Source organism: Caretta caretta, chromosome 5 (assembly GCF_965140235.1).
Source record: "Caretta caretta isolate rCarCar2 chromosome 5, rCarCar1.hap1, whole genome shotgun sequence".
Lineage (NCBI taxonomy): Eukaryota > Metazoa > Chordata > Testudines > Cheloniidae > Caretta > Caretta caretta.
The window spans coordinates 20,819,368-20,840,190 of record NC_134210.1 but is presented as its reverse complement, the minus strand read 5'-3'; the positions used below and the strand labels follow the sequence as shown (position 1 = coordinate 20,840,190).

Below are 20,823 nucleotides of genomic sequence, written 5' to 3'. Positions count from 1 at the left end.
TCACCTCACAGGAGGGAGAAGAAAATCACCTACTCAGAGCAAAAAGATAGGATTTTTAGGATGTGAAATCCTGGGGCAGGAGGTGAGGAGGAAGCATCTCAATTTTGGGTCAGGGGAGGAAGAGGCTTTTTAAAACTAAAAATAAAGATGCTTCAGTGTTTTCCCATGGGAACATGGAGCCTTCTTGAACACACACAGATTTTACATGGGCATTTCCTCCATCTGAGAGGATGAGATCTACATTAAAAAAATGAACACGTATCCAGTTATTGGGAGCTTTAATTTACTTTAATTTCCAGTTAACTTTTTGCAGCTTTGGGGAGCTCAGCTCTGCAAAAGAAAAAGAAGCAAAGAATGATCTGCTGTGTTATAATATGGATGTTCAGGACTACAGTGCACTTGGAGGTAACAGGAAGGAGGACAGAATGAGAGGGAGAGAGAGACTTTAGGGTAACACAGAAGAGGCAGATGGGTTAGGGGAAAGGGGATTAGCAGAAGAGAACCATAACTCAATTTTTTGGCTTTTGTAAGGTGAAGTCAGATGCAAAGTTTGATTACTGTGTTTTTACATCAGCATGAATAATTGGTTTGGTCGCTATCTAACTCTGGTAGTCCATCACTGATGATGATGACGATATTGTTGCAATTCTCATCTATGGCTATGCATATGATTCTGAAGTCCGAACCCTGATGCACAGAGTCAGCTGCACTGAGGGCATGGGAAGCCTGTATCTATGATGTTTGATGAAGCAGCTCTGTGGCGCCTTTCGTGCAGACTGGAGATGATTTCGTTGATCCCTCTCAAACCTGTCACACGCTGATCTTGTCAGAGACCACCAGCGAGTCCTACTCTGAGCCATTTGCTCGAGTTCTTTGAGACTGATGCATGCCCCCAGAAGACTACTCTAGGCCCCTATCTAATAGCCAGCTATCAAACTTCAACAGTGCAGTTGTTTACCATTATTATTTCTAAAGCAGCCTAGTCAACTGCACAGGATTAAAACCATGAAATTTTAGTATAAAAAATGTGTTTATTTTGTTCCATATTTCCGTATAAAAAGAGTGACCAAGGGGGAAAGCAAATCCCGAAACCCCTGGATTCCACTCAGACAGTAACACAGAGGAACCATGTTCTCCTCCAACCCTTTATTAGTGATGAAACCATGACCAGTCTAGTAACCTTCTGCGAGAGAAATTCCAGGGATGTGATTTTGCTCTGGATCTTTTTCTGTTCTAAGGATGACGCATGTAGCTTCTTTTGTGCCCCTTTCCTCCTGTGGCTGTTAGGTCAGATAGATACTTTGCAGAGGATGAAATGCTGCTGTACAAACGGGATTGAGGGAAAAGCCAACACACAGCCATTTTCTGTCACTGTGGCTTACGCTGCCAGACTGACACCATGAAGCAAAAGAGCGGGAGGAAACCGGGGTGTGTGTGTGGGGGGGGGGAGGGGCTATATTTCTGCAACACTGTAAAAAAAAGTATTTTTAAAAGCAGTCTCTTGCTTACATGAACAGGGCTGATCTGATGGCAAAATAAAGAGTCAGGAATGAACATTCCGACATGGCATAACAGCATGGACATTGGGACTGTTTTGCCTTCCTCAGGGCTGTTGAGAATCTGAGCATATCCCAATGATCAACTGCCCATGAATGCAGAATTGCATAAGTACTGATGGAGCTGACTACTGATGGAGCACAGTACTTCCTATTTTATAATGCTATGCCTCTATCTTTAGTCTGAATTTCAGCTTAATGAGAATTTAAAGATTTAAAAAACTAAGCTTATAATTGAAATGGTGACAGATCCCTTGCGACTTCCAGGTTTAAAAGGTATTTTTGTAGCCCAAATATACAGAAAGTCATCCAATCATCTTTAGAAGCTTTCTCTATTCACTAGCTCATGTTCTTCCTTTTTTAAAATCCCCAACTATAAACTACAAAGGTTGCATTCTAAAAGTATTGCCCTATATTTGCAAACTATTCAAGCCCTTTAATTTATGCTGCATTTTCACCATAGAACAAAAAAATTCCTCTAATCATGTTAAACTAACACTAAAAAGGTACTACTTAATTATGTGTACCGTTTATACATACACACGTTGGAGAAAATACAATTTGTTCTTAAATGTTGATAAAACATTACAAAGTAATCCAAATTAAACTGCGTTTTTTAATTCAAAGAAGAAAAATTATGGACAGCAATGATCCCTACAGTCCTCTATGCCTGTAGGAAATCAAAGCCTAATTTAATGCTAGAAAAATACTCTTAAATCCTCATGAGTGAGCAGTTCCACTCAGCATGGCTAAAATAGTGTATTCTTTAGTGTGTGTATGTATGTTTGTGGGTGGGGTAGGGGAGGGGCTGGACTAGAAGGGTGGAGGAGTTATCCAAAACTCTGCAGCACATCTCAGCTCAGAAATGTATTTTTATGCAGCGCAACAAAGACGACAAACACTGCATGTGTTTTTTTTCTTTGTCAATAAATGTGAAGTGAATTTTTTTTAACAGCACAAGCTTGACATAAAAGCTCCTTCAAAAAGTGTGCTTAACATCACAGACAGAAGCAAGGCAGCTGTGCACTGTTATTGTGTACACGGTAAATCAGGCACAAAAAGGGGCAGCTCAGCAGGGCATCAGGAGGGTAAGATGCGTACTTAACCCCCTGTACACATTGTTACTACATTTCTTTCCATCTTAGTCCTTCTGAAGTCAGTACTGTACCTGTCATAGATGTAACAGGCCGTTTTCAATCTAAATCTTGTTATGGATTAATAAGCAAACACTTTCTTGCTTATTATGCAATTTATCATGATGAAAATTGCATTGGGCTCCTCAAGGCTACATGCTGATACATTCATTTATTCTGTGCTCTGTGTATAGAGAGCCATACTAATCTTTATGACAGCTAAGGATGTAACAGCAAGACTAAAATTACTTTCTGAATAACTGTACTTGCTCAGTTTATATAAAGTCTACATTTAAATACAGTATACCTTACCTGAATATTTTTAAAACCATGCCAAAGGGCATAAAATATTTTACACTTTTATCTTCTAAAAATCAAACTAAGTTCAGACAACAATTATTCATCTTATTCACATATTTTTCCACGTTAAACGTTACAAACCCACTCATTCTTTACATTTTGTTTGGCCGATGTCTAAAAATATGCAATATAATAAACTATCAATATTTATCTGTAAACAATGCAGAAAGAAGTTAGTCATCTGAAGACAGACACAGAATGATGACTGGATGCATTTTAGAAGCAAGGCAACCTGCAGAGTTTATTATTGTCCACATTTTCTTAAATAGTTCACAATTATAAGCCCCTGATACTGCAGCAATCTTCAAGTGAAATATAAAATGTAACACAAGAATGAATTCAATTTTGATACTAAAGAACATGGCTTGTGAAAGTATACAGTGGTGTTTAATATTCTAGGAATGTTATTTCTACTGGTTAAATAATCAATTATTTAACAAAAACAGATTAAGAGCACCTTTAAAATATCTAACTGAAATACTGTGCATTTTTTATTTTGTAGGGTTTATATTATCATCATAATTTTTTTTAAAAAAATCTTTTTTCTCTTTTGGTAAACTACTAAGATATAGTGCACTATACAGCTAGATGAACAACTGTCATTAGATTTTTGCAAATAATGCACTTATTAGAATTAAATGTTAAACCAACTAATCACTTTACAATATTGTGGCAAATTTGTTTATCATTTTAATTTTTTGTTAACATTTAGACAAGTGATCTGAAGATATATATACGGTATTATTTATGATGATCAAAAATTTATAATCTCACAATATATATAAATACCAACTCATCAGTTAAACAGTATACTGCAATTTCAAGGCACTGCGCAGACGACGCATGCATTAAATCATTTATTAATGTTTTTTCAGTACTCATCTCTCACATGCTTTAAAATATATCCAGAAACCTTTATGGTATCAGCAATATGATAGAAAAAACCAATTACTGAAGAGAAGACCTGCACTTGTATTTCTTATGAGCAACAGTATGGTAAGATTAATTCTTAACTTAGGATGGTAACACGATGCTGACTCATCTATAACATTTGTATGTTCAATTTCAGAATGTTCCTTTCAGTTTAAATCCTTAGCTAGCCAAAGTGCAAAGTTCAAAATACTGTACATTCTTTTTGTAGTAGTGAATTTTTTCCCAATTGTTAGTCTCGTTTACCATTTAGCACTTAAGGCTGAATGTTAAAGTACTGTATTCGCAAGGATAAAGGCCTATATGTTTGTGTGAAATTGTTCCATTCAATATAAAATGTATATTAAAAAATACAAGTTAGTATTTACATGCATCCGATGAAGTGAGCTGTAGCTCACAAAAGCTTATGCTCAAATAAATTTGTTAGTCTCTAAGGTGCCACAAGTACTCCTTTTCTTTTTGTGGATACAGACTAACATAGCTGCTACTCTGAAACCTATTTACAACTTGTAACCTAAAAACTGGTAATTCTGGGAATGCTGATCAAAGGTCCAAAGAACCAGATCCTCATTTGGTGCAAATCAGCAAAGCTCCATTGAAGTACATGGAGCTATGCCTGTGTATGCCAGCTGTAGATCTGATCCACACACTTTACTGAAACACACCTTATAAGTAGAAATTTAAAATACTGAACAGTTGTAGTTTAAACTTTCAATACATTAAAAATATAAAATAATTTTTTAATTGTTTTTATTCCAAGTGGTGAAAAAGCATATAATTAGATCTGCTATTTGCAGTTATATTTCTTTTAACATTGATTTTTTTGTATCAAATAAATACTAAAAACCTTAATTTGTAGTTGCAAAAGAACTACAATACAGACACTTCTGAAAATATTCTAGATACCATTTAGAGGATAAACTGAATATTTACATAATTCTCCCAGAGTAGGAAGCTGATATTTTGTGTGTCGCAGTTAGGGGTTTATTTATTTATTTCACAGGACTCATGTAGCTATGAATGGAAACTAATCTTATCTCAATATACACCTGACATATAGCCACTAATATTATACAGTATTATTAATTATTATTAATTTTTTTATACAGGAAAGAGCACAGACAATATGAAATATAACAATTTAGTTATATCTAATACACAAACAGACCACTCTGGCTGCTTGTTGTATCAACTGTAATTTAATTCATTAATTATAAATATACTATAGTGTTTCTCTTTTTCCATGTTCATTTTGTATAACACAGTTTGCATTATCTGATAAAACTTAACTAAATAAAGAAAAAATATAGGAGATACAGAAACATTTTAATATAAAATCTATTGTGAAAAATATTTAGGATAAATCTCAGACAAAATAATTAATTTTACAACAACAAACACTAACAATAAAAAAAAGGAAAAAAAAAGAAAAAAAAAGGCCCATTTCTGCAAAATCCTTAATTGTGCAAGTAGTCACACTGATATCAGATTACTAGAAAGAATAAAGATTATTCATATGAGAATTGATATTTATGATAGAAAGGCCTCTGGGTAACAAAATATTACTGAAATCATGCCTTAACAATCAATCAATCAATCAATCCACGCACGCACACACATATACATACACACAGATTAAAAAAGGCACATCAAATTTTACAAGCACCTAATTTCCCATCCCATAAGCACAGAGGTCCAGATTCGGCCACCCTTATTATATATTTTATCATAATTATTTCAAATGGGATGATTCAAATAGTAAGGGACTACTCAGTGCAAGTAAAAATAGTAGAATCTGGCCTGTGATCATTGAAACAACCCTGCACAAACTACACATATTAAAAAAAGAAACTGAGCAACTCAGAATCTCAAATGAAAGGATGTTGTATATGTACACTACAATGGTGTGTAGACTAAGGGGGAGGAGAGAGCAGACAGAGGAGAGACATTATACGTGAGCAGATGCCACAAGCTTTTTTCCCTGTCCTCTATCTAGGTTTATATACTGCACTCATCAACACAGAATCCAAGCATTTTGTCTAAGCCAGGGAATCCTGCAAATACAGATGAAGGCTCCTACTCATGTGAGTAATGTTACTTAAATGCATTTAGCAGGATTGGATCCTAAGTGTTAACCTGAAGTAGTCAGGAATTCCGATTCTACTTAATCGCAGCTGCTCCAAGAGGACATAAGGCAAAAGGTGTCACATCAAATCGACAAATTCTGTAGTATTTAAATCTCTACATGCTAATAGTAAGACCTGGAGATGCACTTACTAGATAATAAGTCGGAGATGCAGAAGACAGATAAATTCTATAAACTATAGTTTAAGCTGTGAAATATTAGAATATATTTTACCATAATAGTATATTGATGTCTTATGTCTATTTCAAGGAATTGAGATTTCAGTTGTACTGGAGAAGACATATGATTATATGAACCAGAACCCAACCTGCCCATAAAATGATGTCATCAAACTCGTCTTTCTTGCCAGTCAATAAGACCAAGGCCCCACTTCCACTCTGAATGCCTCCACCGTCTTCACTTCTTCCATTGCATCAAGATTTTTATCCTTGACTTCAAGGCCCTGAATATTTCTTCCCCTCTCCAATTTTTGCCCTTTTCTCTTTTCATAGCAATTCTGTCCCTTTTGCTCTGCTAATTACTCTAGCCTTGTTATACATTATGCTCACTTCTCCCACAAACATCTCCATGATCTCCACTGTAGCATCCCTGTATTTAGTTCATCTCCATGAGCTGACCCTCTCCTCCTTTAAATCCCTTTGGATGACCCACTTCTAACGTGATTGCTACAGAAGATTAGCTGGGGGTAATTCGGGATAATCTTTGTATTTTTCATAACTCACACACACACTGTGTTATTAAAACTTTACAGTATCAGTGTTTGAGCAATCACTATCTATTTTCTTTGTTGGTTGTAACTCTTTCCTCTACCCATTCTCACTGCTTTGTCTTTTCAGTATGCATTATTTTATCTTTTTTATAGCATCCAACACATTGTGAGTATTACTGCAAACAAATAAATAATAGCTCCATCTCCAAATTCCTTCCTTGATTCAGACCTTCGATTTGTCTTCACCTTCCATAATTTTGTCTTTATCTTAGATTCAGAATCTCTCACCTCCTCATGCATTTCCCACATTGCTATACTCATCTTATACCACTGTGATACATAGGCCCCTTAGCAAACAATGCTTTGCAAACAACTCACTACATCAAATACATTGCTTAGAGTATTTGTCAATTAAGGTTAACATGTAAGGTGTCTATTGGAAGCTTGCAATGTATAAGTGCTTATAATCATGGCATGTTATGTCTATGGGTAATAGTTAAAGAATAATGTAACTATGTTGAAGTTTATGCTCATATGGTTTTTAAGTTAAAAGGAATCACCAGGGAGTGATCTTACTCAGTGACTGCCTAGTTCTACAGGAGGGAGTAGCCACGTATCACTGGTTAGCCAGTGATGTAATGCAAGGTTCAACTGCCTATCATTGCCCCATCACAGAAGAGTCAATGGAAAACTATCAAAGACAACTGCAAACAATCGAACCACTTGGAGGTAAAAAAGGAGCATTATAACAGAAAGGGATCGCTCTGGATATGAATAAAGGCAAAAGACTGTTTCAGTATAATTAGAGTGCGGAGCAGCACTCTGGATCTTACTGAGCAGAGGTGTTTTTCATTAAAGATTAGATCTTGGTTCCCGTGAAGCCAGCTAGCTCTCCAACAGACTGAACTTTGGGGGGGGAAACCTACTTTATAAGATAAGAAGGTCACGTAATAAAGTGTAGGCCCTAGTTCACATTTTATTATTTTATTTTGTATTGTAACCATTTGTTTCCTTCACTCTCTCTTGCTTCTTGTGTAATCTCTATTCTTTCTTAAATAAACCTTGTTTTGTTTCATTACAAGTGCTGTGTATTATACAGGGGCGGCAGTTTAAGTAAAACTGGTAAGAGGACCTGGGACTTCTGTGAGTAGCCAGTGTCCGTGGTTGGATATCACATTGGAATGCTTCAAGAGGACTCAGGGACTGAGATGCGCCTCTTACTAACCTGCAAGGCAAACACAGGGCTGGCATAGTCTGGAGGAGAGTGGCTTGAGTGGCTGAAAGGCTGGTGGTGTTAGGGAGCTAGCACCCAGCTACCACAAGCAAGACTCCCTCACAACTGGAGGCAGAGGCACAGTCCTGCGTACCCAGAGAACCATCACAACCACCTCCACTGACATCCTGATTCCTTCCTTCAACTACGGTACTTTTTATAAGGCTTCCCTAAGCCCCAGTACCCTAGATCTAACAAAATGCTGCTGTCTGCATTCTCACACGTACAAACATGCCCAACCACATATCTCCATCCTCAAACAGCTCAACTGGCTTATCATTCATTGAGGATTCATTTCAAAATTGCCTCCTTGTTGATAAACACGCTCCCAGGGCTTGTCCTAGCTTACCACATAGACCTTGTCTCCTCACACTCTCTTCTACTAACCTTTCATTCACCTAGCATACGCACCCTGGAAACAAGTAGGCTGTATCTGCATGGGCTGGTCGAAATATTGGGACCACTGAGCAGAATCTGCTGCTGCAGAGTCTAAGCAATGACACAATCCTGCCCCTTATCCTTTGATTAGACAATGTTAGGCAGTACATTGTGTCATTTAAATGTAGTGACAGCTGCCACAGATCCTGCCCAATGATTTTAGGCTCCCCTTCCCCCATAATCTGGCAAGGCCAAAACCTCCTCTGTGTAGGCTTCAGGCATGGATGAGGCAGAACAGCAGCTGGGATCTCAAATACAAAGGATTAGTCTGCATCCCACACCATTCCCATGCCTTTACTGTGAGAGGTCCATCTCCTTGGCTTCTGGTCATAGTGGTCTTTTAGTTCTTCACTGGGGGACCTGTCATGACAATTGGGCCTATAAATTTACCTGAACCATGAGCTCAACTGTAAAAAGTAGGTAAAAGTTAATCAGATGTTACAGTAACCTACAATAACAAAAGTTGGTGGGAAAAGGTACAAAAGGGATACAGAATAACTGAATTAGGCTAGACAAAAAAGCCAAGTTGATATGATTCAAGGACTGCATTGAAATTATGCTGGTTAAGAACCAGGAGGTGAGAAGCCGGAAGTTAATAAGCCAAAATTGGTATGTTGGATACTAGGCCTAATTGGTGGACAAAATAATGAGGGGATGGCTATTCCATCCACCACTCCATTTTTGGGTCCTTACAAGAAAGAGATTTTCTGGGAAAGTATAAAAGAACAACAACAACAAAGAACAGAATGAAAGGACTGATGGAGGCTACTAGAGCAAGCTTTACCATCATGGCTGTCAGCCTCCACTGTTTCCTGGGACCCCAAGCCTCAATCAGCCTGATCCTGAGAGGTGTCCTCACCAGAACAAACCAGAAACAGAGGGACCTCGATAACAAATTTCCACCACTATACCAGTTCCAGCTGAATCCCTATGAAATCTTAAAAAAAAAAAAATCTATCCGATATTAACACAATCACAGGATTTCAAGCTATGGAAACAATGTTTAGTTATTTAATTCACCATACATCACAGTACCTGCAATAAACAAACACCAGAGGATTAGAGAAGGACAGAGGAACTGGGCTCCATTTCATTGGTTTTGTGAGTTTAAAATAAAGTTACAGGATTGGACTGAACTAAAATATTTTCAGTAGAAATTACTTATTTTAAAGAAAACTAATACAAGTTTTTAAAAGAAATTCTTGCAGTATTTTACAAACCAGTTTTGAAGACATATTTTGAGAAAGTTTTAAACGTGGGTTGTTGTGTAGATGTAAATTTAGTGTTTTTTTACAATGGACATACACACACACCATACATTATTATTTTAAAAAATGTTATTGTGATAATATTTATTTTGAATTTTACCTCAGATTGGCAGTTTTACAAGAGAAATCTCTTTTTGATCTGATGGACTGCAAATATCAATTTAGAAAGTGGACTATGTGCCACACAGACCAAAAGATGTATACTATAAGACAGTCTATAGTATAAATCCCTATCTAGGTCAGTTTAACAAGCTGGGTATTGACCCAGGAGACAGTTTGTGGTCTATTGAGTTCATGATTTCTTAGGGATGTTTAAATCCACAATTTACCTAGATGCTACCCGTACAAACTAAGTTTAGATGAGGAAAGTATAAAAATCTAGATGATCACCGTCATAAATGTAAAGGGAAGGGTAAACCCCTTTAAAATCCCTCCTGGCCAGAGGAAAAATCCTCTCACCTGTAAAGGGTTAAGAAGCTAAAGGTAACCTCGCTGGCACCTGACCAAAATGACCAATGAGGAGACAAGATACTTTCAAAAGCTGGGAGGAGGGAGAGAAACAAAGGGTCTGTGTCTGTTGGTATGCTGTTTTGCCGGGGATAGAACAGGAATGGAGTCTTAGAACTTTTAGTAAGTAATCTAGCTAGGTATTTGTTAGATTATGATTTCTTTAAATGGCTGAGAAAAGAATTGTGCTGAATAGAATGACTATTTCTGTCTCTGTGTCTTTTTTGTAACTTAAGGTTTTGCCTAGAGGGATTCTCTATGTTTTGAATCTAATTACCCTGTAAGGTACCTACCATCCTGATTTTACAGGGGTGATTCCTTTACTCCTATTTACTTCTATTTCTATTAAAAGTCTTCTTGTAAGAAAACTGAATGCTTTTTCATTGTTCTCAGATCCAAGGGTTTGGGTCTGGGTCACCTATGCAAATTGGTGAGGATTTTTACCAAACCTTTCCCAGGAAGTGGGGTGCAAGAGTTGGGAGGATTTTGGGGGGAAAGACGTGTCCAAACTATGTTTCCCAGTAAACCCAGTTAGAGTTTGGTGGTGGCAGTGGTTATTCCAAGGACAAAAGATAAAATTAATTTGTACCTTGGGGAAGTTTTAACCTAAGCTGGTAAAAGTAAGCTTAGGAGGTTTTCATGCAGGTCCCCACATTTGTACCCTAGAGTTCAAAGTGGGGGAGGAACCTTGACAGTCACAGAAAATAATTATGCCTACATGTAATAAGCAGTATTTCTAAACAAAATAAATAGCTTTTTCCAAAATGTATTTTACAAAATACCCAAAAGTTATTAGTTCATGGTATAAATTTAATACTGCACAACAAAAATATGCTTTTTGAAAAAAAGGAGAAAAAAAAAAGCTGCTGACGAATACTAGCTTTTCGAGTTTAGAAAAATCTGTTTTCCTAACAGATAACGTGTAACTGATTTTTTTCCTCAAATTTGATGAGAATGTCTTATAGGTTAAAAACTTTGTACCCCAAAGCACATCCTGAAAAATGTTTGCCAACTACAGACTCCAGGAAAGGGTTCATGCCCAAGATGGTAACAGACTACATAAGTGTAAATAGTGTCACTAAAGAGATCCTTCTAGTCTATGGGTCTAACACTGCAATTAGACACCTGTGGCTGGCCTCTGCCAGCTGAGTCCAGCTCAATGGGCTCAGGCTAAGGAGCTGTTTAATTGTGGAGTAGTCTTCTGAGCTCCGGCTGCAGCCAGGGCAATGGGCCGTTTCCATCTTGCAGGATCCTAGAGCCCGGGCTCCAGCCCTAGCCAGGAAGTCTACACAGCAGTTAAACAACCCCGCAGCCTCAGCCCTGTGAACCCAAGTCAGCGGGTGTCTAATTGCAGTATAGACATACCCTATGTGACTAGGCCTTTCCCCTGCTGAGGCTATGTCTACACTACAGGCACGACAGCACCACAGCTATGGCACTGTAGCTCTCCTCCAATAAACCCATAGCGTACAGCAGATTACAGCGATGGAAAGGGATTATTCTTTGCGGTAGGAACTCCCTCGAGTGATGGTAGCTAGATCAATAGAAGCATTTTTCTGTTGACTTAGCTGCATCTACAGCAGGTGTTCGGCTGGCCTAGCAATGGGGCTCAGGGATGTTTTTTTTTCACACCCACGAGTGTTGTAAGTACGTCAACCTAAATTTTGAGGCCTGAGATTACAACCAGAGCCAAGAGAGACTACAAAACCAAGTCAACTCTTGTATACCAGTAATTATAATTTTGGTGGTGTTGGTACAAATGCCAGATTTCAAATTGCTCAAACACAAGGGGGCTTCCTCCCCTAGTTAAATACAGTGGTCATATCTATATTTTCATGTGTGTTAACAGGTGCAACAAAGCAGAACATAACATACACATACACACCCCCCAAAAAATTATTGGATTAAATACATACTTTGCAAGTTGCTTCTCAGCATCAGCACAGAGCTCCAAAAGGCCCATTAATACAGCGGAGACATCCATGTAAGGCTCCCATACTGTAAAACCTCGCCCAATCAGATCAATGGCAGTTCTGCGGATGGTGCTGTGTGGAGGAAGTTTGGGGCTTGGTGGTTGCAGCAGAAGGAATGTCAAAGCTTTACCTACCATACAAAACAGAATAAAAACTAGTACAATAAAAAGAAAACTCGTGAATTGATTCTGCTTTGTTATTTTTAAAAGGTTACCATGAATAAGAGTACAGTAGGGAAATCTACTCATAGAGTACAATACAACATTATTATGCTGTAAAAGCTTCCAGTGGGCAAGTCCCTACACCTGCACAGGTCTCAGTGAAGTCAGTGAAAGGAGAGATGCACCCTGCTGTCTATATCAATAACATTAATTGACCGTAACCTCTATGGTGCAAGGACCATTTTTCTGTTATGTGTTTGTACAGAGCCTAGCACAATCAGACCCTGACCATGATAGCTAAGTGTTACTGCAATAAAAAGAATTATTATAAATACTAAATATCAAATCTTTTGCGGGATCAGGGCCCTATTTAATATAGGATCTTTCCAGTAAATGGTATGTCAACCCACTAGCGAATTAAATAGTACAATCACAGATTTAAATAAATAGCAGGTGAGAGAATGAGAGGAAAAAGCGTACCAAGGAAAAATATGCTCTAAAATGAGACAGAAAGATACAGGAAAGTTTTTCTAGCTAAAAGGAATGGCAGTGGGGAAGGCTTTTCCACCAACACTTGTGAGACTAGAAGCCCAGACAAAGTGCTTACCAAAAAGTCCTACAGAATTCAACAAAAAAAGTGATAACCCTTCTATAGGATTTTTGCACCATCCTGTAAAATTTAATGAAGAATTATGTGCCTAATATAAAACTCTTTAGGATGGATAAACTATAGGAAGGCAATAATTCTCTATTAGAGTCTATACTAATATTTATAGACTATTGATTCCATCCATATTGTATTCTTTCTGTAGGACTATTTGTAGCAGGGCCAGCTGCTTCCTGCATGCCCTCTTGTGGCCTGGGGTCATGCTGCAGCACCCGGCCTCAGTTTCCCATCTTTGATAACCAAATAACTTCATGAAAGCTCTCTTCTCTCAATAATACCTCTCCTCGGGGCTGGTTTATTATTATAACCTAGTGCAAAATAGTGCATAACAAAAGTCCAACCTAAAATTGGACTAAAACAGTGTGTTAATTTGCATTAATTTGATTTCATGCAAATCTGACAGCAAAACCACTGATAAGTTTAACCATGTTAAGGGAGTTAGTGTCTTTGCAGTTGCTTATTATCCTTCCTGAACTTGGGGAAACATGTACCTACGTCAGAAACTGCAGCCATTTTATGGCAAGAAGTTGAACATCTACTTACATTTATCTACAGATTTTATTTTCCCACTAGAAGTCTGCATGCACTATCACTGCACTGAAACCAAATAAAATAATGTATTATGAGTAGAGATAGGTGACATTCAGCCAAAAATATGTTGTAAATAAGTTTCAGATGTATAGCCTGGACTGCATGTATATTCTTCCTTTAAATCTCATATAGTATAAGGATTTGGGTTTATGTAATGTAGAAGGTTAGCAGTAATGAGGTGACTCAGGCTGCTACATGAGATTGAATCCCATCTCATCAAAAGCTACTATTCTTTCTCACTGATGGTCAGTAAGTTAAATCATCACAACATCATGGCACTGTTGGCTTGAGTAAATTTATAGGGATAATCTGTTGGCTTTGATAAATTTATAGGGATAATCTAGTTATCAGTTAAAAATATTTGTCTTTCTTTATACCTGAAATGTGCTGAACTGACCCTAAAATATCCAAATGACTTTTTAACAGGGACATCACTAAATTTATTGGGCCTAAAGAGTGACATGTTACAACATTTGTCCCAACAGTATTGTGGCTCAATTTTAAAAAAAAACAGATGTATAACTTAAAGCAAGCATATCAATATATATTTTATCTCACTACTCTTTAGTGAGAGCATGTGAGTATCCGCACGTAACCCCTCTCTCCCCCTATTCTGTTTAAGAATGTTTGGATAAATTTAGTACTCATGAATGGTGCTGGAGTAGTTCTCGGTCCACATAGCAAATACAGCATCATTGAAGGCAGCACTAGTTTTCCCACATCACCTTACTAATGTCCCTCTATCTTTTGCTGGGATAAAATGCTGTTCTGTTTCCATTCATACTTGAAACTATCTGCTGAGTCTACTAAAAAGGATGTCAACTGTGAATGTATTTTTGTGATGTGGATATCTGTCCACTAAGAACTGGACTGAGACCAGTATTGCACGTTAAAACAGACTCTGAACAGCCATCAGATGGTAATGGCCTTAAGGTACCACAACCTGGAACAAATGTGAACCAATGTGACTAGAGCTTAAAAGGTTTTATATTCCATTAACAATGCCATAATCCATAATCCGTCCCATCTCTACCTCTTGATTGTTGAAATAGCATGAGTGGCAGTAATGTTTGTGTGAAGAATATACGTATTCTGAACTAGGTGATCCATTGATCTGAATCATCGGGCAATTTCTATACTCATATTGCATCCTAAATATACATTTTTCAGTGGAGAATACCCCACTGTTAATTTTCAAACCAAATAGTCCTGAAAATATGATTTTACTGGGCCACAAGATCACCAATTAAAAATTGCATTTCTGTGTGACAAATTTCTAACTACTGTTTTTAAAAAGCCCTTAAAATTACTAGGACTAAAAGAGACTACAGGGTATTTTTAACAGGCTAGATTTCACAGCACTTTGTGCATAGTCAATTATTTCATTTCCCCATGTAGTCAGTAAGCAACGGACAGATAACTGAAAAGCTCTAATAGACATTAATAGAAAGGAGAAAAAGATTTATAAAACCTGTAAATAATTTTGGAGGGTGTTTTATTAGAAGCAAGACTTTTAATTAAACAATTAAAAAAATCAAAATAGACATCATCTTTTTAAATGATCACAACACTATGTAAAGCACATTATGCTCTAGCCACGTAGATGTTGTAGCTTTCAACATTCCAGTCAAACACTTTTGCAGCCTAACCACAACCTACTGTAAGTCAAATTGTATATTGATTTTTGGTCAGAATTGTGGCTAGAGTTGGTAGAATTTTTTATGATTTTTTCAGACTTATTTTTACGGTTTTTCAACCAGCTGACAGAGGTGGCTGAAGCATTTTTTGGGGGAAAACGTAACCATTTTCCAAACAGCTTTAATTGTGTCCATCTCATCAGTATATACGTTCTATCCTTTACTTAAAAGATCCCTTATGACATCATATGAAGAATCAGTAGAGGGAGGCTTTCAATCTAAGTGAACAGTGCTGTCTGGGGATGTAACTTTACTGAATAATGTTGCAAAAATGGAGTAGTTTCCTAAGTGTAATGGTGTATTCCACCAGCATTTCCCTTAAACTTAATCCCATCATGACTATTACTCACAGGCAGCACTTGATTTACTTTGATTAAAAGCTGCTGCTGTCTGCTCCTCAGGTGATGTCAGAAAGCCGCACTGGCCTTCTCTCCACACTGAGACTTCTATAGGCAGCTTCCTCACATGAAGCAAAAAAGAGAAACATGCAAGTGGGAAATTTCTTCAGAGTCCGATAAACGGAGGCAGTGAGCTCACATGCTCACTTGTCCTAGGCATCTCACAGCAGTGCGTTAGAAAGTGAAATGACAGAAAAGGAAGAATCAGCAATAGTCAAATGAAAATTCTTTGCCTGCCCTGAGCTGCACAGATGGTGGCTGCTGCTATAAGTGAGTGATTTAGGAACCATATACACAATGAATAGCTCTACAGCAAAAGTAGATCTGGGCATCAGAGTAGCCTCTTCTCTCCCTTTCAGGAATGGACAGAAGCCCCGCGAAAACGTCTCATACTGAAACTTCCCCAGTGCAATAAGCATGACAATAAACAACATGCTGAATAGCTGATAAAGGAAAATTACTTATGATCCATCCATAACATTCTTTTTCTGCACGTGCCATCTGGTAGTGCATAATACTCACTTCCAAAATACTGCTAACTGCACCAGTCTACTGTACTAAATGAAAGAACCAAATAGAGACTGAGGAACACTTGGATATATTGCTAAAGTTGGTTTATCTTAAAGTATTACAAATATTTCACAAAACAGGAATGTCTTGAATACACATGAAAAAACTGCTACCAATTACTTATGATCCATCCATAACATTCTTTTTCTGCACGTGCCATCTGGTAGTGCATAATACTCACTTCCAAAATACTGCTAACTGCACCAGTCTACTGTACTAAATGAAAGAACCAAATAGAGACTGAGGAACACTTGGATATATTGCTAAAGTTGGTTTATCTTAAAGTATTACAAATATTTCACAAAACAGGAATGTCTTGAATACACATGAAGAAACAGCTACCAATTACCTACCCATGTCAGAGGCTGAACAGTAGACTGAGGAAAAGAGGGTCACATTAAAATAATGCTACATTAATTAATAGCTCAATTACAATGACAACCCTTTGAGATTACATATTATATGCACTTTAAAACTAAATGAATTTCTGATGATTTATGTTATTACAATGAATGCCAAATGAATTAATAATGTGTTACCAAGTGAATGAAGTCCTTCCCCCAGTCATGCAGGTCACAGAACACAAGTGGCATGGTGCCATATTGTATTCTTCTCTCTCTGTTTCAAATGACTGACTTTAATAAAAAGGAATTAAAGTATAACAAAATATGTTACTTGTAAGACAGGGAAAATAACTATTTACAATGGCTGTCACTCGATGTTAATACAAATCTATACATGTAGTTTTGGGGGGCTTTTTGTTTTTAAATTTCTACCTGGTGTCACATTTTATTAAAAAGAGTGAAGAAGCAGAAAAAGTTTCATTAAGGGCCAAATTCTGGCTGCCAAATGAACATAGGAGCCTGTCAGAAAAGTCTAAGGTAAAGGAGAGCTGGGTAAAAGTTTTCCACCCCAATTCTGGGTCACCATAAAACCCACCAAAACCGACCATTTGCAGGGCCGTAAATGATAGCAGCTGTGCAGAAGGCAGCTCAAGGCCTAGGCATTAGAAGGTGTGTTCTACCCATTTGAGTGCATCAGTCACCCGACTCAGCCACAGTAACTATGCTGGGGAGTTTGCCCAAAGGGTGTAAATATCCTGCATGGTTGAACTCCACAACCTGCAGGGCTCTAGTGTGCGATTGCACAGGGAAAATTTGGAGTGGAACAGGAGCAGAAAAGTGGAGAAGAAAGGGCAGAGCCGTGGGGCAGAGGTCACTGCCCCTATAACACATGGATGTTAGAGCTATTGGAGACACTATAGCCACAGGGATTTAGCAGCAAATACAGAGAGCTTGCATTTACATCTGCATTTAAACATCCACAGCTGGCCCGTGCCAGCTGACTCGGACTCGTGAGACTCAGGCTAGGAGCTGTTTAATTGCGGTATTGTAGAAGTTCAGGTTCAGTCTTTGGGACACTGCAACTGGGGAGGGACCCAGAGCTCAGGCACCAGCCCAAGCCCAAGCCCAAATATCTACCTGTTAGCCCAAACCCTGCAAGCCCAAGTCAACTGACTGGGGCCAGCCACAAGTTTCTCTATAGCCTAGGAGCAGCATTCTTGGTCCCAAGATACTCTTCAGTGCACAGCCCAAATGCAAGCTGTGCGCTTAAAGAAGGCATTGCCTGAAATTTACAAGAAGAGACTTCACTATAAAATTTCACACCCCCACTGGTGTCTCTCAGTAACTTAATATTTGATTACGGCACATAAATGAAAGACATTTTAAACTGAGAATCCATGTACAAAAAGAATATTGTGCAGTTTTACTTAGCCCCACTTTTGTGAACTCATCCTACATTGATCTCTTCACTGGCAATCTCACACATTCACACACTTCATTCAGACCCCAATGTATTGCATTTATCTGATTTTGACTGTTGGCTATTTGGAGCAGGATCCCTGCAATTTTATGTTTTGTGAAACACCAAGTACACTTAAGACACTACAGATAATACAACAACTTCAGATTTTCTTTGAGATTTGCAGCATTGCAGTTAATAGCTAAATGCAACTACTAATAGTGACTGCCTGACTACTACTTCAAAGAATACTGCTACACCATCATCAGTTTCTACTCTGTTTAATGGAAAGTAACTTTTTCACCTTTCTTTTCTGCCTTTTAAAAATGACAATAACTAGAAAAAAGATAATGATCCAGTCAAGAGCCCAGCCTATTAAAAGCCAAGTCCAGATTCTGCACGCTCAATCATTATAATTATGAATTTTATTTTAAATAGTCTCTATTAAAATAATTAACTAGTAACTGTTTATAAAATGTGAATGACAGCTAAAAAGAGTAAAATTCCAAGATAAATGTAATTTATCATTATTGCAGTGCAATTATACATTACCTCTTCTAATAACATTACTTTAGATAGTTATAGTGGTAGAGATAAAATATTGATTTTTATTGGTTTTTCTCTAGGCAGTTCTTAAAACTAGACTTCTCCAAGTTGCTTATTTTTATTTATTGAACAAACTGCTAGCCATATTTAGCAGTTTAGAGCAGCTAACAACTGACATGCCTTCTTATGTTAATCTGTGAATATGCAATCAAAGAAGAGTAGTAACTGTTGCTTCCTGATATACACATTAAGCTCTGAAGTATGTGCTTTAGTTTACTTTAATTTTATTTCCTAAACATGGAGTTTTATAAAAAAAGGTGCCATATGCAACAAACATTAGCACATTGATCATTGCATGCTTCCTTTAGAAAAATACTCTAAATATTTCTCTTGTCAACATTTATTTTGTTTAAATTGAGCTACAGGAAAAAAAGATGAACTAAACTAAAGTCACTCTGCTGCCAGTTTCTCAGTCTGGACATCTTTGTTTAAGGTTTGACTTGGCTTAAATGAACGAATTAATATTGACAAAAACATCAACTAAGCTAATGAGTTGTTAGTTAAGGCAATAAACATGTCACATTAGAGTCAGCGCAGTAAAGAGGTAATTAGCCCTGGAAAAGCTCCGCTGATTGGATCTGTTGAGATCCTTTGCTCTTAACCTTTGAGTCCATTATCTAGTGCAGGACAAGTAGTGGCTATGCTAATGTGAATTTGCCAATACACATCAGCATTGCTACAGTAGCCAAAGACTGCATTAGCAAGTCTGTGCTGATGCTGGTGTCTTGCTATTTATTAAATGTCTATTAACAAATATGCTAACTCCAAAAATGATACAAACCTAGCTGTACAGAAAACTGCAATATGAAAAGTATTAGAACATATTTAAATGTAAGTCTAAGATGACCTAGTGGCATGGTAACATTATACAGATTGCAGTAAGTTTTGGAGTTGACTAGAGTTTTTGCTCCACATTCCAGAAAAGATAATATACTCAACTGTAAATTGATGCTGCAATGTATCATGCAGTTCCCCCTCTTTTGCTAGTAATTAGCACACTCTTTAAAAAAAAAAAATCTGTCTTGGCAAGATGAGAATAATAATGACCAACATATGTCAGTGATTACAAAAAGTAATTAAGAAATAAACTTCATGAACAAAGCCTTCAGTAAAAATACCCAAACTACTTTTATTGAACAATATTATTTCAGGCAGTAATTTAGAATGTGATTTAGTAAAGGACTCTCCTATATCTTTTACATAAAAACGTGATTTTGTCACTGATATTTTATTTAAAAGCTGCAAATAGACAGTGATATAGAAACCAGTACATTAAGTGGGTATCAGTAATTTTGTGACTGGAAGTAGCTGACCATCCTTTTTAGTTTAGAAGAAAGTTTTTCATTGATCATGTTTCTCCATCTTCAATTTGGATTTGCTTTCCCCTTCATGGAAATGTCTAGTGGGGCGGAGGGGAGACTGGGCGGGGGAGGGGAGATGAGCAGACAGGACGTTGAACTTAACATAGGATAGACACAGTAAAGTTGTAAGCAAAAAGTTCCAGTCTTGATGATTTTGTACCCTTTTTCAGATCTTGCACAATTATTTCTCTGCATGCACACTGGGAATGTCACAGGGAGTGATGGGTAATGAAGGAAAAGAGAAGCTTAAAAACCAGAAAGAAATCAGAACAGTTTGCTCCAAGCCAAACAGAGAGGGACCATGAGTAAGTAAACAAATTTTAACAGTAAATTAAAACGTTACCTCTTTAAAGCTTAAGTTGAATTTGTGACTGGGCAACTGTAACTTGCATCACTAGAATATGCACAAATATTTCCATGGTGTTGTTAATAATTGTGACGAAGCAGGACTGTTCTTAATGTTTCCTCTGAATATTGCGGGGGGTGCCTCAGTTTCCCCTATGCAGTTCTTAAGTATCTAGGTGGTGGGTTAAGGGTGTTTGATCATTGCAGAGCCCTAGAGGGCAGGTATGTGCAGGGGTCTGGACACAGAGAATGGCCAACATCCTGTTTCCTGACAACTGGTGGCCTGGGCCCTTCCCCGCTGCAAGGTGAGAGCTAAAGGGCTGGAGAACAA

General features: G+C 37.5%; 1 protein-coding gene across 4 annotated transcripts in view; it reads right to left on the bottom strand.

Moving 5' to 3' along the window:
- WDR7 (WD repeat domain 7) overlaps positions 1-20,823 on the bottom strand; it is a 375,678-nt gene that overhangs the window by 90,887 nt on the left and 263,968 nt on the right. For all 4 annotated transcript variants that reach the window (XM_048851745.2, XM_075128394.1, XM_048851746.2 and 1 more), the window contains one exon: positions 12,237-12,423. In XM_048851745.2, the coding sequence (XP_048707702.2) occupies positions 12,237-12,423 (187 nt within the window). The remainder of the gene's footprint in view (positions 1-12,236; positions 12,424-20,823) is intronic.